The sequence below is a fragment of the Choristoneura fumiferana genome, chromosome 20, assembly GCF_025370935.1.
Source record: "Choristoneura fumiferana chromosome 20, NRCan_CFum_1, whole genome shotgun sequence".
NCBI lineage: Eukaryota > Metazoa > Arthropoda > Insecta > Lepidoptera > Tortricidae > Choristoneura > Choristoneura fumiferana.
In genome coordinates, this window is record NC_133491.1 from 11519247 (window position 1) to 11544340 (window position 25094).

At 36.8% G+C, this 25094-nt stretch overlaps 1 protein-coding gene across 8 annotated transcripts in view; it reads left to right on the forward strand.

Annotated features, from left to right (window-relative positions):
* The first annotated feature begins 256 nt into the window (after nt 1-256).
* The window catches only part of trh (PAS domain-containing protein trachealess), a 270673-nt gene continuing 245835 nt past the window's right edge, over nt 257-25094 (forward strand). For 5 of the 8 annotated variants that reach the window (XM_074103416.1, XM_074103420.1, XM_074103421.1 and 2 more), the window contains exons 1-2: nt 257-429; nt 5346-5772. In XM_074103416.1, coding sequence (XP_073959517.1) covers nt 5624-5772 — 149 coding nt within the window. In that variant the 5' untranslated portion in view covers nt 257-429; nt 5346-5623. Of the gene's footprint in view, nt 466-5345; nt 5773-25094 lie in introns of all 8 variants that reach the window. The other 3 variants (XM_074103417.1, XM_074103418.1, XM_074103419.1) reach the window with 3 other exon arrangements.

Consider the following 25094-nt stretch of genomic DNA (forward strand, 5'->3'; position numbering starts at 1 on the left):
ATTCCGCACAGCGAAAGTAATTAGGGCTCGCGCGTGACGCCTTACTCCGTCACGTAACGTAACCCAATTACTGGTACGTGAGGCTGAATTCGACAGGACTCCATGACGCTAAGCCAGAATGTCGTATGAGTCTTTGTACGGGGGGTTGTATACGCTCTTTTAGTGTAGGGTACCATAGTTGTTTCGTATGCGGCCCGGCCGGTTCCGCCGCACACACCGTAGTTTTGAACGCTCAATGACCGCTGGATCGGGGGGGCCGGCACACGTCTCAACCATGCCGGCGCGATTCGGACCGCGCGCGATCTAACCTGCCAGTGTTTTGGAGTGAAAGTTTTTTTTCTGTGTTCCGGATTGTGTTGGCTGCATTGGATTTGGTTTTTCGCGCGTGAAGCACTGGCCACTTTGGAAGTTTGGGTTTTTGGATGCTTAGTAAGTGCGGCGAAAAAGTTTTTGCGCAAGTTTTAGGTGTGTTGAAAAATAAGTATAGTTGGTCCTTATGGGAAACCTTAAAAGTACACAGATAATCTAAGACAAGGAAACTTTTTAAACGTCAATATTTAGGTGCTTAAGTGAACTTTCATCTTTTTTTATAAAAACCAAATTAAATTTTAAAAGTTAAAACTTTTACGAACAAAGAACAAAAGTGTATTATCCGTGCCTAAGCTTATAAAATAAGATTCGAACACACTTAAATCAATAAAAAACCTTTAACGTTACGAAAACTAAACTTGAAACTAGAAAATCACACATACACACAATACCGGCTAAACGCGATATATTGACATTGCGCGCGCACGATTGTCTCGGCTATTAGTGAAGATATTCGGTATTTGTGTGTATTGTATTTGCTTAGCAAAGTAGGTATTTATTGCGTACCAAGGGACTAGGTGTTTGCCAAGTAACAACATATGTGTACTTTGGATCAGTTGCTCAACGTTTGATTATGGCAATTAAGATTTCATTTTTACCTTGAGTGTACTTTTTTACTACATTGGTCGAAACTTTTTTGGATCTTTTACTGCGCCATATTCAATACTAGCTTTTGCCCGCGGCTTCACCCGCGTAGAATTCGGTTATTGCGCGCTGTTCTCTCGGGAACAGTGCATTTTTTCGGGATAAAAAGTAGCCTATATCACTCTCTGGCCCATAAACTACCTCTATGCCAAAAATCACATCGGTCCGTCGCTCCGTTTCGACGTGAAAGATGGACAAACATACAAACACACACACTATCGCATTTATAATATTAGTATGGATGCCGGAAACAGACCAGAGCCTTCTTGAGGTGTTGGTACTCATAGGCAGTGGTGTCCATTTTCCATCAGACGACCGACGACCCACATGCTCGTTTCCCTCCCTTCCATAATAAAAAAACAGGTCATAGAAAACAAACTTAAACAGAATACTAAGACGATATTATAATTATTATCTAGCCTGGATTGATGTCCCACTGCTGGGCAAAGGCCTCTCCCCATGTCCTGCATTTCTCCCGATCCAAAGCAGCCTGAGGCCAGTCGTCGAGAAATATGTCCAGGTCGTCCCGCCACCCATCTGGGCCTACCCCGCCGTCGCCATCCGTCTTGTGGCATCCATTCAGTGGCCATGAACGACGAATAAGACGAATTTAATAAAATTAAAATATATATACAAATATTATTTGAGCTACGTCAGTAATAAATCAAGATAGGTAGGTATTATTTATGCGTATGCGTTACTTTTATCAGTACAGTACAGAGAACAGGCGCCATTATTAAAAGCGGAGCTATTTGGGTGTACATACATACAGACAGTATAGCGACCTTAGGGATACTATTTGTCACTCTTCTTAATTTACCTTTTCACAGTAATTGCCACTTTCATAAATAAACTAACGTGATTTTCAGGACTTATTTTTTTTTAAATAGAGATGGGTCTTTTAATTATTGATTAATGGTCACATTTACCCAATTGCTGAACTGATTTTGAGAATTATTTCATAAATGAAGCTACACTTTTCCTTATTAACTTCTCGGCTCTTCTTTACCCCATGAAAATGTGAAATTAATACGGGAAACAGGAAAAATTAAGGAAAACATCTGGTACTTCTAACAAGAAAACCATCTGCTCGAGAACTGTGTAATAACAAACAATTAAGCACGTACTAAATAAAGAACAAAAACTTAAACACAAACTTTAAATATAATTTTTTTGTCGTTTATAGAAAAACTATTTCATTTACGGAACAAAAAACTCATTTCAAATTGCAATGGGTACTCGTTTAATTGAAAAAAGTGTAAATTGCTATTGTTAAGTTACTAAGTGAGCAACAGACAGACGGATAGTTCTATAAAAGGTGTTAAGACTTATCAAAATACTTGGTTACTCTGGTAATTGTTGATTGTAGAGCAAAAACTGGGTAGGTAGTTCATGATTAAAGAATACCTTTTTTAAAATTCTATTGTATGTTTAATAGCTACAAATGTCAACTTATTGCATGATACATGCATCGTGACTGCATGTAAAGAATGATGAATTCGATGAATTCTCATTTTAATTTCATAGCTCTGTTGAAATTATGTCGAAGTTTTCCATTGTCCTGTAGCAAGTCTAATATAACCTAAAATCCCACTAGATACCATAAACCAATGGCTATCTAATTAATTCATAAATTAAGTACCGTTGCAGCCCATTGTGTAGCAGCTTCAATGCTTCTCTTCCCGAGTTCCTCCCTTAAGACAAAGGAGACGGACGATAAAGTTATCATCTAAACTTGACGGACAGACGGACTGATTGTCCGGACTGATAAAAATTACATGTATTCAATAATCCATTTTGAATGACAGAAAATCAGAATGATGTACTAAACTGATGCTAGAATGAGCATCCGATGCACCGGACTTATAAACATTTAACACTTCATTTTTTTTTTAAGTATGTATCTATCTATCTATCTATATATATTTTTTTTTATAAGAAAAAAATATTGTCTTTCACAAATCATACAAAAAAATTAAACTAAACAAAATAAAAACAACCTAAACCTATAATATAACCTACAAACTAAGACCTAAACTACAACCTAAAAACCACCATTCCGCGTCGTACCCGGCTCAAAGGTGCCCATAATGCCAGCCGCATTTCCCCGCTGTATGGCCAGCGCCACCTTCATTAGTTATAATGTCTTAAACTTTCGTGATTTTCACTCAAAGTCAAAATACCACGCACAGGACTTGCTCGTATAAGTCCACCATTCCATTAGTTTCCATCAGGTCAGTCATTAGTTAGTCTCCATTAGTTTTCAGGGTGTATCGCTACCTTTGCAAAACTAGTAAGTCTTTGGCGCTCTTTAGTATAATCAAGTTCCAAAATAGCTTAACTCATGGATACCTACATAATTCTAAATCTTATTTTGGAACATATCCCTGAAAATTAAAACTGTAGCAACTTCTCCTTTATTCCTTCAAACCAAGAGAAATGGCATACATACGTCACGTGTGTGCCCATTCTGACTGATGGTATCTAGCTCGTCCTCATGAGATACAGTTTTACCCCTTTGGTGGTATTTATCCCCAGGGTCAAAACTCAAAACTCAAAACCAATGCCGCAGTATTGTCACCTGCGTTAATATCAGTGAAAAATATCTGATACGTTCTATCGGCCCTAGAAATAGAGTCTTATCAGATATTTATGCACGCTTTTTTCCACTGAAAAAAGGCTGACCTACTAAGGCTACTTGACGTTTAGCTTGAATTTACTAATTAGGAAACAAAGTAATGCTAATATTGCAAAACTAACTTTTAGCTAGGTGTTAGTAGGCCTTAGATTTGTAGTCACTCAAGTTATGTTACAAGCAACTTGACTTTGACTTTGACTTTGAATGGTACGGAACCCTTCGTGCGAGAGTCCGACTCGCACTTGGCCGGTTTTTTATTTTCAGTGTTGTGTCAGCAGGGCTACTACGAAACTCTAAACTCGAAGTTCGTATCGTACCGTCCCTCTCGCTCTCGTATTAAATAGTATAAGTGTCAGAGGGACCGCACGACACGAACTTCGAGTTTCGAGTTTCGTAGTAGCCCTGCAGACATTGGGGTTGGTAACTGTACTTAGAAGTAGTAATCCCTCCGAAGTTTAAAACGGAATATTATTAATTGCACATCAAATAAATAATTGCCTATCAATTTATTCTCATCATTTATATGATGTTTGTGTGTGTGTTTATATGCCTTTGTACATAAATTAAATTATTTCACTACAAATAAACGAAATGTTTAGCAAAACTAGTACTGCAGGTAATTCGAAAATATACATCAATACAAACCATGCGAAAATACTACAATCACATAAAAATACTGACTCCACAGCAAATTAACTAGAGCGTGCGTATAGATGATGCTCATTCTCACAGCAAAAGAACTTTTACTGTCAATTTGGCACCGGAAAATTAGGTACGACGACGAGCGGAGCGAGAAGGAGCGTTAGGTACAATTGCGACCACAACGCGCGAGCCGAGCGAGCAAAGCGAGCGCGCCGCGGCAGGGCCGGCGAAGCGCCAGAACCTTATTTATTTAGGAAATAATTTGGCCCCTACTAGTGCTGGTTATGTAAAAAGTATATTTTATATTTGAAGTGCAAAAATAGAAGCTATATTAAAAAAAATGTGCGTTAGTCATTATTAGCTGTGCAATAATAAAAATGCTTTACTTTAAGATAAATAGCGGTACGCCACGAATATAGTTTATTACGTAATATTTTGAATGGAGTATTTTGATGTGAATTCGGATTTTTTTGGATAAAAAAAGGACTTTTTTTGATGTGCGTTTAAATACTACCCGTTGAAAACTGCCCGTAACTTATTCAACACAGGGTCACCATATTTCGTGACATTTTAAATTCTTAATTGGTGTGTCTTAGCGGGTTTAATTAATCGGTTTGTAGAGTCAACAGAGCACCGCTATAATCACGCCGATGGTCATCAACAAACATCACACGACACCGCTTGGTACCGAGAAATCATTAATGCTATGAAAATATACGCTTCGATTTATATATCAAACATAAAACGATTTTTCGAAAAAAAATTATAAGGTCGTATGCATTCTTTGCTTTAAATATCACGAAGTGAATCCGCTGTTTTTTCAGCCAGTAGTTCAGTAAATTAAACTTAGTCGAGATGTACATGACAAGTTTTGCACTAATCCGTGGTTTTATTCAAGACGAGCTTGAACGAAAAGCTGTAAACCGTGAATGACCGTGTATTTCAAAAAAATCAAAAAGGTCTGTGTCTCACAGTAGTCTCCTTTTGGTCATGATCTGTTACAAAATTATGGCTTCAGGAGGTTGAATAATTATAAATCTACATACTTTAGATAGTTGAACACGCAAAATTTACTAAAACTTGCACAAAAAATACTTGATTCAAAATACATTATTTAAGTGTGGAATAAAAATAACCTATTTCGAAAACGCCAGCTGAACGTTAAATTTCAAATTTCGAACCAGTGCTGTGACTAAGTGTTAGGCTAAAAACCGAGTTCTCAAAAGTTTGATTTTTTACCGACTGCAGTGATGAAAGTGTGAACAATTCTATAAATATACGGGGGTGGAAAGTTTTTGAATCTGCTTGACTGCAATGGAAGTGTGAAGCATGGAGCATCCGGGAGGGTTTGCGTCATCGCCATGGGCCGCCATGTTGGGCCACGGGATGCATGGCATGATGCAGCATGAGTATAGTCATGCGCACCACGCGCCCATGCCCATGGATCTACATGTGCCACAGCCGTTCCCTTACTACCGGTGAGTTGTTTTTTTTTATAAAGGTAAAGGACTGTGTTCCATGGTGCTGTGAAGCTTTCGAATATCTTGATGCTATGTGACTAGGATTGCAACTATTTTTTTTGTAGGAAAGTGGATTAAGTGTAAAGTGAACGTATAATCACACGTATAATTTTTAAGTGACTCTATGATATAGATGTGTAGAGACGGAGTTATTCATGATGTACCTACAAACATTTCTATTTTAGTGCCAAAGTCGACAAAATTACGCCATGAAAAATAAACGCAGGGTTAAATCTTTCGTTTTTACAAAATTCTTTAAACATAACAAAAAATATTGTGAAAGAAAACGTATAAGTATGTACAGTCGGAGTAATAAAAGGTTCGTCACCTTAAGATCTATTTTCCTTTGCTCAGTATGAGCGATAATCTGCTTTACCAATTGAGAATGACATACTGCATCAAACTGTCAACCTGCTAAACACAATCATGTTTAAAGGTGACCATAGCAACCCTCCCACTACACATCGGCACTGACAAACACTGTCAATTAAATAGAACATTATTTGATTAAAACTCTTACGACGCTGTTTATTAAAAAGGTTTGGTATTGATATGAAATTAGATATATGTTAGAGGTGTATACTATTTTGACCCTTATTATCATGTCAAGTAAGTATAATTTGATATGCCCTTGTCTACTTATTGCTTTGGTTTCAAAACGTACTAAGAGTCTATGACTGTAAAGTATAAAGGAAGTAATTTAATAACTGACGAAGTTTATCCTACTCCCACTGTACTTACTCATTTTTCAACACGTCGTGTTTTTGACAAATGCAACAAATCGCCACGTTATTTGAAAATCGAAGGTTACATTTCAAACTTCGAATCATTAACTGCATAGTTAACAACCAACATACAGTATAGAGGCAAGTCCAAGCACTCTACTATGATTGTTTAAATTATCACTAGTCACTACTACAAATGTACACAATTTACTTAAAACCTGTACGTTATGCGACAAGCTATGTGCCTTACAAAAACCGATCTCCGGGCATTCGCAGCCATATTTAAACCTACCGCTTTTTATCGGTGATTACAGGTTTTTACTAGTTTTTACCGGTTTTTTTACGTACTATTTCCCGTGTCGAGTGCTAACCGTGATTGGCAGCAGCGTGATTATAAATTTGTAATTAACATTGCAGTTTTTAGCTTAGGTGGGATTGACTTAAATGCTGTTAGGTGCTCTAAAAGTTGAAAAACTATCATTACCATCATATCAGCCGTAGGACGTCCACTGCTGGCCATAGGCCTCCCCCATAGACCTCCAGTTGCTTCGGTTGGAAGCGGCCTGCATCCCTGAATCCGCGGCTTTAACCAGAGGGCCTACTCCGAAATTCGAAGTTCGTATCGTACCGTCCCTCTCACTCTCGTATTAAATAGTATAAGTGTCAGAGGGACGGAACGACACCAACTTCGATTTTGGAATTTCGTAGTAGCCCTCGTTGGTGGACGTTCTACGTTGCGTTTCGGCAAGCGGCAAGTTGATCGGCATCAGCTGTCTCCTTCCGAGAAGTTTTCGGCCCCAACGGCCATCTTGTTTTCCGTGCGACATATATGGCTAATTATGAGAAACTAGCGATCACACAATTAATAATAGGAGTAGAATTTTCACTTTAAATGCACCCTTGATTTATTTTTTCAGAATTAGGTGATTCTGGTTTCTTCTTACTGAGAATCACGAGCACTGTTGTTTTCGACGAAGAAAAAACGTGGCCCTTTTTTTTTTGTCAGGTTTGTGACTTTTTTTCATGCAGTTTATATGGGTCGTTAAAAAATGGACATTGATATAAAAATTGTACGGAAAATTGGAGTAATTTTTTTCTTCATCAAAATCAGCCAAATCATTTATATAAGAAAGAAAGAGTAAATTTATTTGCAAAAATGAAACAGGGACTTTTTGTACTTGTAAATTTAACTTTTGTAAGCGTTGCCCTGTTTTGTAACTCCAATATATAATGATGATATCTTCGAATTATTCCAGAATATTTTTGTAGATGAACTGAATACTCCAGTAAATGTTTTTCAGGATTTTTTTATTGCGGTCGGCGAATATTTCCACACGTTAATCGATGTTCAAAGTGCACCGCGACTAAGGCGTGCTACGTTTTGAATTAAAAATGTAGAAAAAAAAACATTTAAAAAATCAGACGGAAAACATTTATTCCTGACATTATAATAATAAAATAAAAATACGCCGTAATTCGGTCGCGTAATTTTGGCAATATGTACTAAGTGTTTCTTTATGACGCGCTTGAGCGAAATTGCCTATTGTGACATAAAAAATATGGTATTAGATAAAGTGGTTTTTCAAAAATATATATATCTCGCTCGATAACATACACTGACAACCGTATTGACCACGACTCTATCTCTCTCCCACGCTATATCGTCGATTTACTCAGGCGCTGCCAGACCTCTGCGCTCGATCCGCCATTTCAACCGAAGGATGGACAGAAATAGAACCATTAGTCGACTGGCCTTAGCCGTGTAAAATAAAATGCAAAAAAACTTTTTTTTTTCATGAATTATACGTACATTTATGATGAAGCCTCTGTGTAAGCAAGTAATGTCTACACTACATATATTGGGAAACCCGCTCTTCCATAGATTTTAATAGGTACAACATACAACTAACTAAGGAAATTTTAAATAAATAAATTCATTTATTTGGGGCAACTTGGCCCATACAATAAATACCTTACAGACTTACATACATATTTATAATCAATAATATTTAAAACTAATTTGGTGACAAAACATTAAGTTGTACAGTTGTCCTCATCATCATCATCCCCACCTAAATACGTTCCACTGCAGAGCACAGGCCGTCTCTTAGAATGAAAGGGCTTGGGTCGCAGTTTCTATGCCGGCCCGGAGCGGATTGGGAACTTCACACACACCATTGAATAGCTTCGCAGCTTTGTGCAGGTTTGTTCACGATGTTTTCCTTTACCATAAAGCTCGAATAAATTTGTAATGTAATTTTGCACATAAATTTCGAAAATCTCTCAGTTGCGAGTCCAGATTTGAATCCACGATCCTCCGCTTGAGGGGCCATAAGTCAAACCATTAGGCTATCAAGGCAGTTGACTTTAAATCTCAGAATTTTATGCCTTTCAAAGTGAAGTTTCATGATTATAGCGAGTTCACCTCCCTTAGTATTTATAACATGCTGTATAGTGTATACAGCAGAGCTCGAACTCGATCTTTGACAAATTGCCATCATACCACCTGCCGGTAAATGACGGCGAAGGCCTCATTACGACAATTATAAACCAATAAGTCATTAAACATTAATATCGGCATTTCAATGGCAAAACTGCCTAAGCGACATGTCATATTAAGAAGAAAAGGAGTGTTATAAAACGTCGCTTAGGTAGTTTTTTCTTTTTGAAGAGAGTGTCGCTTTGGAAGTTTTGCCTTTCAATCATATGGTATTGTGACATTAACGCTGCAGTAAAGTGCGTATTATGCCACCAGAAATTGCAGTGAAACTGAATTAATTTCAAATAGATCGTGGGTTCGCGGTGGATGCAGGCCGCTTCTAACCGAAGCTACTAGAGGTTTACGACGGAGGCATATGTCGAACAGTGGACGTCCTACGGCTGATATACTGAACTTTTGTGAATTCCTTATAATTACCTGACATGTGTTTATAATGTAGGTATTTTTTCAAAAGGTAATAAATAAATCTACCTATCTGTCTAAAAAATGCCTGCATGTCCATGAAAGCGCTAATGAAGGGCAACTTCATTTAAGAGCGTTTATACCTGTTGGGCTGGCAACGTTGCATTTTTTGTTAGTTTTTCTCGATTATTCCATAAAAAGTTAAGTTAAGTTAATGTGTCTACTCCAATAATTATTCGTAATAGACTTTTATGTTCTTAAAAACTTATTTAACTAACTAACTTACTTAACTTCGCATAACAGGTATCTCATAATTTTTTTTAGCCGAATGATACTTTTGCATAATCATAACTTTGCATAATTATCAGTTCGAATAATAGTCATTTCTCAGAATATTAAATAGCAGAACATTAGTATCATAATAATGGCATAATGGCATAGCAAAATATTAGTGTGGACTATTATATTTTAACGGAATTTTAAATAGCGCTGACTTTAACATGGCGTAATGACATAGTTAAAGGAACTAACAGCTACCATAAGAATGGGTTAAGGTTACTAGTAAGGCCAGCAAAGTAAGCGTGCTGTAACAGCAGCAGGCAAAGCGCCAGAACAGAACAGCAGCTACATAGAAGATTGGGTTAGGTTAGAACTGCGACCACAACAGCGCGCGAGCCGAGCGAGCGAAGCGAGCGTGCCGAGGCAGCGGCCGGCGAAGCGCCAAAATCTTACTGCTGCCAATAAAGGTTAGGTTAATATAGAACTACAATTAATTTACTTGCAAGGAATGTTTAGTAAAATTTTATTCTGCTTTTTATTATCCTTATGCAAAGTAATATTATGAGATATGTCTTTCTGCGTAGCAACTATTCGAACGTATAAATATTATTCTCATCGATGTTATGTGATGTTAATATTCTGCTTTACAAAATTATGAGAAACGATAGTATGAGAAAAAATATATGAGAAACGAAATTATGAGATATAGATATGTCGTTTTTTTATATTAACTACCAGAACCAATGCTACTTTTCTGTCTTTGCTAATTTTGCCCGCAATATGAGTATTTTCATTGATTTTACTAATAAATATTGGCACTTACTCGCCGTTGACATCATGTATTTATTTTTGAACGTTGCACTGAGCCGGTAAAATAAATGTCTGGCTTCTTAACCAGATAGATGCCTCACGCTTTTAGCATTTCTATTCCTCTTATTCATTCAGTGACGGATTAAAAAAATCGTGACCGCGAATTCCGATTTTGAAAGGAAATAACTATGTCTCATCACCATTCGAAGCCCAAATTACCCATTACCCCATTATACATTACCCACGAATCAATTCCCCAAACCCAGACTCCGGGACACCAATGACAGTGATCTGTCTGGTAATCGGTGCGCGCAATCACGCCAAAATGGCGGACACCTGTCATTTGCCGGCCATCGGAATAATTATATGAGCGGTTTGGTGTCATTGGTGCTTTGATGTAGAATTAAAGTCGAAGGTTTATTGCAAAAATATCTAAGGTCTGCTAGGAACTAAGCTGAGCCGACTTTGTTGTGGTTAAATAAATAAATTCTTCGTCGTAGTCTGTCTTCAATTTTTTTATAAGTATTACCTCTTTCATTCTATTTAGGTACTATTTTCCTATCCTAGTACTGGAGAAAACTTGAGTCCCGAAATTAAGATTAAGAAAATTGTCCCGATTTGAAAAAAAAATTGAAAAAATCTCAGGTTGCTTATTTCTACTATGCTACTTAAGCAGCAGCACTAGCGACATCTATGTTGCATAGGAAAAATTCGTGTCTAGATTCCTGCCCAGCAGTGGTGTAGGGGTTAATAGCACGCAGCACTGATTGCTGAGGACCTGGGTTCGATTCCTAGTGCTGGTCTCTTTTTCTGGTTTTTCTGTGCATCCATGTCTCAGTTTGTATTTTCGATAATGTACATAATTATTTCATAAATTTTATTTGCCCCGATATAAGTATCGGCGTCCGATACCGATATCGGATCGGATAATCTGAAAACGCTGTAAGAGCCAGTATATCGGAAAAAACGGATGGATACTGAAAAGTACCACCAAATAGGATTGTACAAATATGTCGCTTCATTTTTATGACAATTCCTTTTGAGCATTAGCTTAACATTAGTTAAATAGGCTTCAATTGTCTTATTCAACATTCTTATTTGACATTAATGGCGAAATTTTGGAAATACATGGTGCCCACTCTGACGTATAAATTGCGTCCTTCGACATTGGCCCAACACGTAGAGTACAGTGGGCTTTAGGTAGGTACGGTCAGCATCAAAAGCAGCTGGTTACTTTTTTACTCTGTCACATTAACACATTTGTCAATCTTGTATGGCGCTAAGTACGTGGCTGTAAAACGACAAAGTACAAAAGTAACCAGCTACTTTTGATGCTGACTGTACCTACCTACATCTTACCATTCCAAACATTTTACGTCCCTTTACTTGAGAACTTTGAGATTTCTAGAAATACGGACGGAGAAAAGTTATATGATCTAACCAAAAGAATTTGTTCACTGAATTAGGGACGGGGAACGGAAAGCCACGATGCCAAAACAACATTATAATATAATCGTTGGGGACTAAAGTTTTTTTAAATCGATGTTTATTTATATCTCACATTTGGTCAAATTGGCTGGTTTATTGCGTACATGTATCATTCCTTGCCACAGTATTTCCGAAAACCAGTAGTACGATGAGTATGACAGCGCTGTTTTTACTTCCCGCCAAAAACCGCAACTGTCAAATCGATGACGATTAATCAGCCCAATATATCGCAGCGAAACTGCAACCTTATTAAAAAGAAATAACAATTCAAACTTGTAGCTGGCGATGTAGCATCGAATGTTAAAAACAAAAAAAATATCAATTTGAATTTCAAAAATCGTTCTTGTTTTGAAACAGTACTTGGTTTGTTGCATTTGGGACCGCTTCATTAGAGCCTGGTGTCGATTGGAAAGAATTTAGGCGGGCTCCTGGTTTTCTCCTTATTTCATCAATAATTAATGACCGATGTCTGTAAAAATGCCATTATCGTACAAATGGCCCGTATTTACCTCCCCTTTTATGGGTTTTACTTGATTGTGAGCTAAATTCGATGGGTTTGTACAAAATTTCCGTTAATGCCTGTGTTTTGAGACAATGTATTTTTCGTTACGGAATTATTTCTCGGAACGAGATCGTTTACAAAGGGACCGCCATTTTTTACAGTTAAAGTGAGGACTTGACCATTTTGACATTTTTGGATAAAATGAATTTAATTGCGAAATATAGATTTATATTGATTGAATTGTGTTGTTATAATAATTCAAACCAAAGTAAGGAATTATCATGGGCATGGCTCACTATGATTGGATAGGAGTTGACAGACAATAGCTTTAGTTCTTTGTATTGTTAAAGTTTATCGATGGTTATCTATATTGCATAATATTATAAGTATTTGAATATGTATAATCTTTAAGTATATGATGTGGCAAGTTAAAAGTTACAACAAACACGTATATATCGTAATAACTTTTTATTTCAAGCTCTCGTGCACTAAAAATGTCCAGTATGCTCACAACTCCCTATAAGGCCTTCGAATCTACCGTCATACTCGTAAATCGAGGCTGCACTCAAAAAACTATACTATCTTCAATTGCCTTTAATTCCCCTTCAGTGCACTGATCGTAAAATACGTCACAATTAGTCGGCTAAAGACTTGTTTTATGTATAGAAAAAAACGTCACAGCTCAAGACCAATGCCTCCAAATGAGGGTTCATCCATGTAGACTAAAGTAGAGCGATGTTGATTCTGTTTTTTTTTTTAGCCGAATTTGCCGAAGGTATTGATTGCATTGAGCCTTAATTGTTGAGTATTTCCGTAAATTGGATGATTGGCCGAAATATTTTTTGTTGATATTTTTAAATAGATAATTAGATGATAATCGCAAGCAAAATAGCTTTGGAAGCTTTTAAAAAGGCTTTATTCCGAATAGTCCTTGGTCACTCAATAATTAGTTCAGGTAAAAGAATAATAAGCTAAAAGACGCCAAAATTTTTTTTTGTGCTTAGAAGTAAATTTTTTTAAACTTTCTTTAACCCTTCAACTTTAAAATGAATTGCTGGTGACAACTCAACAGATAACATATAAAGCTGCCTACGTACGGGCGCCTAATTGCTCCATAGAAATTAACTGCGCCTGTCGTCCGATTGCCACGTGAATAGTGGGAACTAGCAGCGTATCATGATCAATGGAGTTTATATATTACAAAATTAGAAGCGAAATTTTGCCTGGAGCTTTGTGTGCGTTGAATTTTGGTTAGAAAAGCAGCCAGGTTTCTAGTGTGTACCTATCAGATGACAAAAAGCACTACACATTCATAACAGAAATCTCTCTAACGATGGGAAATCTTGGCACAGCGAGCACAGCGACCGCAATGTCAACAGCGAAACCACTCGCGACCGCAAAATTGCCATTCGGCCGACGGCAAATGGCTAATGCACTTTCTGTCGAGATTTGTTCTGTGTAATTTATGGGTATGATTAGTTAGGAATTACGATAAGTCTGAGTAGGTCTAAACTATACAGGGTGTTCTGACATTGAATATTTAAAGTGTGGAATTCTAATTTTAAATTTAAGGAAAGAGAGAGCATCTCATGTAGAGGATCGTGGGTTTAAGGCCGGATACGATTTTTTATCGGGATTTGTGTAGGAAAATACATTTGCTATTTTTGGCTGTGTATTATTTTATATTTTTCCCTACATCGTGTGTTATTTTTATTTTTGCTAACATTAAGAAATTTTATTTTTGCTAATCTTAGAAGCAATACAACAGGTCAAATGAAGTTAATTTGTTAAAGACTCTACCTAATGTCATAACTATTACTGTTTAAAAGATAACCAAGAATTAAGATAACTTATTACACGCGGTAAAATTGTGTAAATGGTGCTTAATTTGTGAGGATTTTAAAGCCTTTTTATAATATTGGTAAGGGGGTATTATAATAATATCTGATGATAAGTTACTTGTTCTTAAGACCTAAAATAATTGCAGCTGCAATGTACAATGCAAAAGAGGGCAAGCTAAACAGTTATTAGCTAACAAGATTTTTTTCATCATGGCGGTAAAGTACTAAGCAATCAATTGTCATTCAAGAGGCGTCTCATTGTACAAAAGCGACATAATTGTCACAACTGTCGCAAATGTCAACTCCTTAAGCGACGTTCAAAGAACGACGACAAGAAAAAAAATGTCTCCTCACTAATTGAAAATAGCCGATCAACTAAAAGAAAAGGCAAAAGGAATAATTAGAATGAGACGCATTCCTTAAAAGGGGAAATGAGGGTAAATAAAAAGGTGGAAATAAAAGAAATGTGCTAAAGGATAGGGCAATTGGGCACAAATGAAAGGGCACAGGGCGCGAGCAGCACAGAGAGATACATGGAGACTTCGGGTGACACTATATTTACCGATCCGGATAATAGCGACATGGAAATACTCGTACCGACCCGATTTTTCCTGTACACGCCCTTAGAAACTCGTGTCAGTTTGATTGTTATCTGGGCCGGTAGTGTCACCCGAGACTTCGTTTAAAAATGATGTAGTGGTCGCAGTGTGGTCAATGACAAGTATGTACTCAGTAAAGCAGCGTTTCCACCAAAGATGTGCGAGGATGTGTTGCGAGGGACATGTTTTTCATTAACCAATAGAAACGCTTCATTTACATCGCCTCGCTCCGCTCAGCTGTTTCCACCAGAGATATGCTGTGCGAGGATTGGTAAATGAAGCGTTTCTATTGGTTAATGAAAGACACATCCCTCGCAACACATCCTCGCACATCTCTGGTGGAAACGCTGCTTAATTGGGTAGTTTTAGTCTGTCTATTAAATTAACAGAAAATATTGGACACTTAATGTTTCTTTTGTCAATCAAACAAAAAATTACAAAGATGCAGCGCGTCAAAGTTCTTGAGGTGAGGGGCCGTGACGTCACGCCTTGGTAAAATTCGCACTCAGCCGGTAGTTAATCAAATAATAAAAAAAAAAAAGTTGATTAGTTATAAAATAAACTTAGCAAATTTAGCCATCCAATAGTGCTTATTACAAGAATAGTATCTAAAATAAGCGTAAAAGGGATATTCGGAGCACAAGACATAAACTCAATATAAGTAATTATATAAGTATAAGTCCGTCAAACTGAATAAAGTTAATGCTCTACGTTATTTGATAATAACTATTAAATATATGTGGACCGGTTTGTGTATAAAATTAATAAAAATAAAAATGTTTCGACTCTACTCCTTTGCGAACCGCTGCACAGACTGCAGCCCAAATGGGGTGTAAGAATTAGCGCCCGTCGCCTCTATTAGCCGCCATCTTGCTATTGCCAACATTTTAAAACAAAATTAGGAGTTTATTTAGAAGCGTGTTTGTTTTCGCTGGCTCGCTGTTTTTGTTTAGTCTGTGGCAGTGACCTTTTTGCAACATTTTTGTTTACTTAAATTCTCACCCCAACAAATTATATTTCTCAAATCTGAATTCCGGACGTATTAAGATAGACGACCGGATAGCTCAGTAGTTAGAAAACCTGACTACGAAGTGTGAGGTCCAGGGTTTGGTCCCCGGTCGGGGCAGATATTTGTATGAAAAATACGAATGTTTGTTCTCGAGTCTTGGGTGTTTAATATGTATTTAAATATGTCTCTATCTATTTAAGTATGTTTATCCGTTGCCTAGTACCCATAACACAAGCTTTGCTTAGTTTGGGACTAGGGCAATTGGGATGTCCCAATTTTTGACAACATATAATAAATCGAAAACCATTTGGAGAAATAGGCTTTGTGAAGCGTTTTCAGAAATCAGATTCCAAAAATGTGATAAACTGAATTAAATAAACAAAATTTAAGTAATGACCCTCATTTGACCCCTGCAGTGTCTCGTCACAAAGGCAGTTATAAAGCAGGTCTACACTCGTAAGCAAATTGACAATTTGAAATGTTCCTGTCCTGCTTATAATAGCAAAGAGTGACAAAGATAGAACTTTAATCACATGATGCGCACCTGGCCTTAAACAGTTGTCATTTATCATAAAGTCCGAAATGTATACGAGTATTTCCAATGTATTTTTACAAATTAAATTATTAAATTACTACGTTACAAGTAAATACAAAAGAATTTAAATATCAGATTTTAATAAAAAATATCTATTTACTATCACACCAATAAACAAACATAGGAATAATCGAAGCTAAAAGAAGAGAGATAAATAAAACTATTTGTCACGCTTCATTTAGGACTCTAAGCCGTGCTTGAATTATTGTCAAATTGTAATGCCACAGATTATGTTATGTACCACCTGAATTTTTCTAGGCAATGGAACGAGGCTGTCTCACTGTGACGTCATCCAGCGTATTTCGTAAAAAAAATACAAAAATTAAATACTTATCCAAATTCAAAATTAATGAAAAAGGTATCTTAAAATATCCTATTCTTTCCAAAAATAAAATAATAACTATACGTAATTTTTTTTGGTGCATCCCAATTGGTCAAGTGTCCCGTGATATTTATGTATATTTTTTTATTATTATAACAGGATATCAGGATAGGGCATAACATCAAGTAGTATTTAGGTTATCTAATACCTTTATACTGTGTTTTTTGTTTCTTAGACATCTCGGAAACTGTTCTAACAATTTCATATTTTTTTTTATGTGGGCTTTTGGGGGTGAACAATCAATATACCTAGCTTGGTCTTATTACTGAAAAAAAAGTGTTTTGGTGTTTTTGTGTGTTTTTCAATCAAGTTTTTTCACGTGAAATAAGATCTGTAATTTCGATAACGCTCTCCTTGGTGCGGTAGTTCAGCAGTCCGATCGACTTTAAATTGGGCATACTTATGTAAATTTGGTGATAATACAATAATCTGGTAGTGACAGCTTGGTGCTCCTGCCAGGATCGTCTCCGCAGAGGGGAACTCCTCAATGGTTAATAGTACCAACTTGAAATTTGGTACGGGTATATTAAAAATGTTTTTTTAACAAAGACTTATTTTTATATTCATTCAGCAAGTATATCATAAAAAAATCGCCCGGAATCTTCGACATTATTATTTATTGTTGTAATAATCCATAATGTAATACAATTTTATTTAATTTATTTTAAGGACGGGAGTTATGAAGACCATTTCACTTAGTGTTCCCGAGGTGTGGGACAAATGTCGTCTCAGCGGGGGTCAAGGGGCGGTCGGGACGCCGCGTTTGGAACGCTCGTCTTGTAACTCGCCAATATAATGAGAGTAGCTTTTTTCCAGTGTCTTTGCCTACGTGGTAGGAAAAAATAAGTTTGGTTTTTGTAGGGAATTCGGTAAAGTTTTAGTGCTAACGTAAAAGTAATTAATAAATACACGTTCCATAGACATAAAATTATTTAAAAATTATATATGTAGAAATTGAACATTATCAATATAAATTATGACATTGTAATAATTGATTTAATACCATTAGCTTCATAATTATAATTATTGTGCCCTTGCAGGGCTTCATGTACTAACTAATAATAATACCTAATATACCTTTCACAAATATGTACATGACTTTAAAATGAAATAAATAAAAAAAATGTCTTATTTGCCTTTAGTATCCCAGCTGTTGAATTGAGATCTCGGAATTTTGAAAAAAAAACCATAGGAATTTCTAAAAAATACATTATGATTATCATTAATATTACAATAATATAACTCAAAAAATGTTGAAAAGTTGTTATTAAAAAAAAGTTATTTTCATCAAACAAACCTCAATACCACCGTAAAGAAATATGATTTTACGCAAAAAATCTGGCGTTAAACTTATATCTAACACCCATCTTTTTGCGTTGCTGGTTAAAAATATTATCATTACTTTATTCAACAAATCATTTATTTATTTACCCACACCTGCCATAAATTCTACTCGCAAAAAAACTAAAACAATCCAGTCGTATAATAACTCTGTCTTATCTAATCTGAGACAAATCGGGAATGGCACTTAGTTCCTAATTACCATAACAATCTCGCGAGATTGTACTAATTAAGCGCTATAGCGGGATAACGAGGAGATATGGTAAGGCTTAAAATGTGTTCAATTCAAATTTGATTTAAAAACTAGCCTTTGCCCGCTTCTGAGGGCCTACTCCGCAGTACGAAAATCGAAGTTCGATCGTACTGTCCCTCTCGCTCTCGTATAAAATAGTATAAGTGTCAGAGAGACCGAACGACACGAACATGGATTTTCGAATTTCGTAGTAGCCCTGCTGCTCGCGTGAAATATATTTCTGACAGTCAAACTTAAATTCTGGTTAAAAAAATATCTGGTGGCACGGCAGTGCCCCCGCCAAGTCGAGCAAAACAAAAACAAAGGCACGGTAATACCATACTCGAAGCCATTCAGGCAATTTTCAAGCTCCTTAGGTTATTAGGGTATGTTAGTCTGTAAGGTAAGGTAAGGTTTACTCTACCGAAGAGTGGTGTCATCTATATTACAGTGTCCCTTATAATGTCCTATACAAATGACCTTTCAAATGAAAACATAACCTAAATTGAATAAGCAGCACCAAGAAACACGCCACAATTGTCACAAGCAATTTATGAATATTATTAAAGTAAATGTTTAAAGTAAAACAACGAAGCGACGTCGCAGCGTGAAACGGAATAACGTATCACCTCCGTTTACGACTGGCGGGAATTTTGACAGATAACCTCAAAATTAATGACAATATCTGGAATCGGCTGCCAGTAGTACCATAGTAAAAGAGGTGAAGTATGCACACTCCGACCCTTTAGGAGACTTACCTTATTAAATGCCTACTCCGGCAAGGACGCTTAGGGTTGTAGATGTCTAATTTAGATTAATTACCTACCGGCAAATAATTTTAGTACGAAAGTTAACTTAAAATGGTGTTATGTCTGTATCTAGGCAAATAAGATTCTATGCCGCTATATTATAATTATTATACTAAATTTAAAAATATTATTTATAACATAATAGATTAAGCAGTAAGATAAGTGAGGCTTCACCTATTGAATTATATTTTGGCTGGTAATTAATATTTTCCAACTCATGATGATCAACGATTAAAAATAATCGTGTAGAAGGTACAGTCAAACACTACCTACTTACACCCAAATAACTTTAAAAATGTGCTTCCCTTAATTTGTGAATGAACATTAGGTTGTGACAGAATTCGTGTTTTAAAGTATCCTTCTGGTGGTAGCCGCTTTTGTGATATTTTATGTGCTTTTGATGTTAATTTAATTGGTCCTGCGTTATCGCGGAGAAAAATGTTGAGTCTTAATATCTTATCTAATGAGTTATTAGTTCGTCGCGGTTAAAAGTAGTACTTTTAATAAGGGTTAAGGTTGAATCTTCGTCTTGAAGAACTTTCAAGTTTATAATGAAGTAATTAACCTGATGCTAAAGTCACCGATATAGCCAAGCCGAATTAGCTCGTTGAGTAGCAATGGACAGGGCATATAGTACGGAGAACAGATGGCCGTTGGGGCCAGAAAGTGCTCGAATGGAGACCGCGGATCGGCAAGCGCAGCGAGTCCACCAACGAGATGACCAGAGGGCCTACTCCGAAATTCGAAAATGGAAGTTCGTATCGTACCGTCCCGCTCACTCTCGTATTAAATAGTATGTGTCAGAGGGACAGATCGACACGAACTTCGATTTTCGAATTTCGTAGTAGCCCCGCTGGATAAAGCCTACGGCTATACGGCTGACATGATGATGATGATGATGATGATGATGATGATGATGATGATATAGTCTATGCTACGACAGTGCCCATACAGCTATTGTTGTTGACTTTATGTACAGTAATAGTTACTTTTTATGGGGTTATTGACGCTATACTGCCTGTCTGTTTGTCACAGAGCTGTATCTAAGAAACCGTAATAGATAGACAATTGAATACATGCCTACTGTTTATTTATATTGCCGCTATCAAAAAAAATGTCTACCTACTAATATTATAAATGCAAAAGTAACTGTCTGTCTGTTACTTCTTCACATAACTACTGAAGTGATTTAGATTACAGAGATAGAGTGAGACCCCAGAAAGGACAGGCTGGTTTTGTCACGGAAAATTGCATAATTCCTGCGAGATAGGGATAAACGAATTCTTGCCAGACAAAGTTGCGGGCAACAGCTTGTTTTCTATAAATTTCATAACGGTTTTTTTTTCAACTATACTCAATTTTTATCAAGAAGTTCGAATTCGAAATTCAAAATTGATCTGTCGTCGAATGAGAGTGATCGGCGGTCAATTTCGCCACCCGCGGCCAATCACACGCGCGATGGGATTCGATACCGGTGTGGTGTCAAGCATTAGTGGCAGCGGTTTGATGTTCGCGTTTTATTAAATCGTAGTTTCTATTGTACTTAAGTGTATGTAATCATACAATACAAGAACTCTTTGTTGTACACCACAATAGTAAGCGTACAGAAAACAGGTACATAGAGTGAAAATTACAAGGTAATCAATAGAAGATTTTATTTATTCTTATTTGAATAAAAAATGGTTAAATTGAACGATCGCTTTATTTTTTCAGTAAGTATCTTCTTAATAGCCATTATTTTTTATTTGGTTTTGATTGATATGATTTATCCATTTATTTTTCACTATAATGAGAAAAATATAATGAAATTGTTCAATTATTGAATTATAATAGAGTAAACAAGTGACTTGTTTTTATCGAACGGACGAAAATAAAGAACCTGTAATTCCATTTTGACCAAAAGGTTTGGCACTAAAAAATGGTTGAAATATAAAAAGCTGTGGTCTTTCTTAGATAATTGAGAAAAAAACATAAAATGTTTTAAATGTCCGAAAGTTATGCTTAGAAGTTATCTTTAGACTACGTTCGCGAGGGACTGCAACGTAACTGTAGCTCGGTGGTAGAGGTACTCACACAACACGAGATCCTTTGATTGAAAAACGTAAACATCAGTTATACCTTCTGCATTATCGTTTCTTCAAACAGATTTTTTAAACTGACGGCGATGTCACAGCTAAAGACAATATGCTATTTCATTTTATCCCGCTTCCGCTCACCGCTCAGCTTTGTCTTACTCGCTTCCGCCTTCACCTCGCCCCCCACCCCAGCCAATATGGGGCCCGCGCCGCCGCCCTGTAATTCCAATCCTTACCAACATTACCGGACTATTATAATGTATTAAGGAATATTATTTTACGACTATGGTTCCTTTATGGCGCTGCGCAGAAAATACCGTGTGTAAGCACCTTTATGTGATAACGTCGTATATTAACAGGTTCTAATAGTGCTGCAAGCTGAAAAAAAAAGTTTAAAATTGAGATTGGTCTATGGTTCGAGTAGCGACTATGCATGTGGCGTTGTATTTAGGGTTCATGTAGTGAAGTCTAAAGTAGCATTCACATTTATTTATCGTGTTGTGTTGTGATGCTCTCTGTATCTTTGTCTTTGTTTGTGATGCGACACAACACAAGCTGTCACAACACACTGCATCAGGATAAATATGAACACAACCATATAAAATGTATGAAACCGATACCGTTCTGATGCGTCACGACACAACACGACAGATAAATGTGAATGCGGCTTTAAACTCGTTTAGTATATAGATGCTTCAAAATTGAACTGTAATTAAATTGGATTTCTTTGATTTGTGTGTGTTCTAACAGTGTTGAGGTGTAGGATAGGAACTGCTGCATGAATACGGGTGAGCAAAGTTTTAGTTCGATGGACCTCCGCAAAGTAACGCCAGATTCAATAAATCAACAATAGTATTAATGGAATAATATTTTAAAAAATGTAAGCGTAAATCTTAGGGGAAAATAACGGTTTTTTTTCTTAAACGTACAGTCTCATAACTGTATTCGTAGTTTGAAATACCCACGGTGTGCCCGCAATGAGTCACGCGGCCGTATGCGCCGGCGCAGGTGTGAAAGGTTACGCGGTGGATTACGAGAATTATCGGCCGCCGCGATTTCGTAGAGAACGGCGCTAGCGACGTGGAGATACGACCACGGCTACTACGAAATTCGAAATTCATATCGTACTGTCCCTCTCATTCTCGTATTAAATAATATAAGCGTCAGCGGGACGGCAAGATACGAAGTTCGAATTTTGCACTTCGTAGTACAGGGCCAGTGACTGCAGGGCTACTACGAAACTCGAAGTTCGTGTCGTGCGGTCCCTCTCGCTCTCGTATTAAATAGTGTAAGTGTCAGAGAGACCGCACGACACGAACTTCGAGTTTCGAGTTTCATAGTAGCCCTGCTGATTGTCTAACGTTATACTCGTGAACATCCACAGTATCTTTCTACCCTTATATCCTATACCGTGTGTGAAAGAAAGCAGAGGTGAAAACGATCGTTATTCCGAGTACGTACAATAAGGCCTCAGAGCCGTATTGTCTCGTGCACTTGGAATCACAATCGTATCATAATACAAATAATAATAATAATTATTATTATTACTAATATTGTTTATGTGTAATCCTATGGAACCCTGACTCACAGTATAAAGCTGTGTACATCCCCTTTGCCATAGCAAATGTTAGTGTTATGTCTAATTTTGATAATAATAATTAGTAATGTAATAAGTCTTCTTTATAATAAGTTTGTTATTAAGTGTAATACGTCTTCGTTGTACAGTGTGTTGTGGCAATAAATGATATTTTATCTTATTTTATCGTTTCACCACTTCTAGGATTATGCTAGAAGAGGAATGCGATCGCGAGCGCCTGGACTAACTTGTTTAACGCATTTGAAATCACATTCGCTTTCTACGATACTTTTTGTCATACTGTATTCCGGATTCTATTATAGACTAAATATTATAAAATCAAAATAGTACCTACTTTTGCTCAAAGAAATCTAATATTTTTTCCGTCCTTTCCGATCACGAAAATAATTTTCGTTCTTAAAACATATTAGAATACCTGTCTTATCCACAGCATCCAACGTCAAGGTATAATCTACGTGCAGTTATTGTTTTTTCCTGCGGTAATAAGCGGTTGGAGTCATTGATAGAAATTATTGATTGCGCCGGAGTCGGCGATAATGGTGCTAGCGCGGCGCAGTGATAACTTTAGCTTTTGAAGCACACATATTGAAACTACACAAGTTTCTTGCGTCGCATTCTTCTTGGCAATGATGATCTTTCCGAAAGCGCTGGTATAAAAAAACCGGCCAAGAATGTGTGCATTACGAAAAAATCAAGTAATATTTTTCTAAGGATTTCGTGTTGTGTACGGAATTAAAAGTTTAGCAATATTCTAAAAGCCGTGGTGGCCTAGTGGTTTGACCTATCGCCTCACAAACAGAGGGTCGTGGGTTCAAACCCCGGCTCGCACCTCTGAGTTTTTCAGTTCGTAAATTCATGTGCGGAATTATATTTGAAATTTACCACGAGCTTAGCGGTGAAGGAAAACATCGTGAGGAAACCTGCACAAACCTGCGAAGCAATTCAATGGTGCGTGTGAAGTTCCCAATCCGCACTGGGCCCGCGTGGGAACTATGGCCCAAGCCCTCTTGTTCTGAGAAGAGGCCTGTGCCCAGCAGTGGGACGTATATAGGCTGGGATGATGATGATGATGAATATTCTATACCTTAGGCTGCTATTTAAGTACTCTTTAACTACTAATAATTATTAAATAATCTTAGCCGTTATAATTTTACTTGTAAATTTGATATACTTACTACCAGCCTCTATTTTTCCACCCAACAACGCTTGATTTTGATGAAAATTCGTACTTTACTTCGTACTTTTTGTTGAAAGTCATTCATAATTATAATTTTTGTCATTCATAATGTATTGTTTGTCCTAACTCTTTTTAACCCCCGACGCAAAAAGACGGGTGTTATAAGTTTGACCGCTATGTGTGTCTGTGTGTCTGTGGCACCGTAGCTCTTAAGTGGGTGAACCGATTTGAATGAGGTTTTTTTATTTGAATTCAGGTTTTCTAGCGATAGTCCTTAAACATGTTTCATCAAAATTGGTTTAGCCGTTTTTAAGATATTGAACTTTGAAGTGACAAAGTCGGGGGTTTTCCAACTTTTTGTTTTGGTTAGGTTATTTCTTTGAAAATTCATGAATTGTTCAGAATTGTTTTAAAATAAACCTAACATAACCTGTAGAGTTCTACAGGATGACCATTTAAAAATCTCTGAAAAATTTACGATTTCGGCAGGAGAAAAATATGACGAATAAAAATTCTGACAAATGACATTATGACTTTCAAAAATTACGCGACTAGATACGTATCGCTTTTATTTTATTATTATACACTATCATTGGAAAGGACTAAATAGTAAATCTAGGGACTAACCTATAGGCTGGACTTAAGAATATTTAACTAATCTTAGCGATCGGTACACAGAAGCGATTGTGCGTTAATTGCTTTTCGTTGTCGGCACAGTAACACTTAGTCTAATGTGTTTATCTTGCTCACACGTGTCCATTACTGTGCCATTGAAGTTAGTAGAAAATGTACGTACTAACCTAACCTTCAGGTAAGAAGTAAGGGTCTGTTATATGGGGGAACAGTTGCAAGGACATAGACATAGGACACCAGGTCTTTGACCAGTGTGTGTTGCCAGTGATGACATACGGATCTGA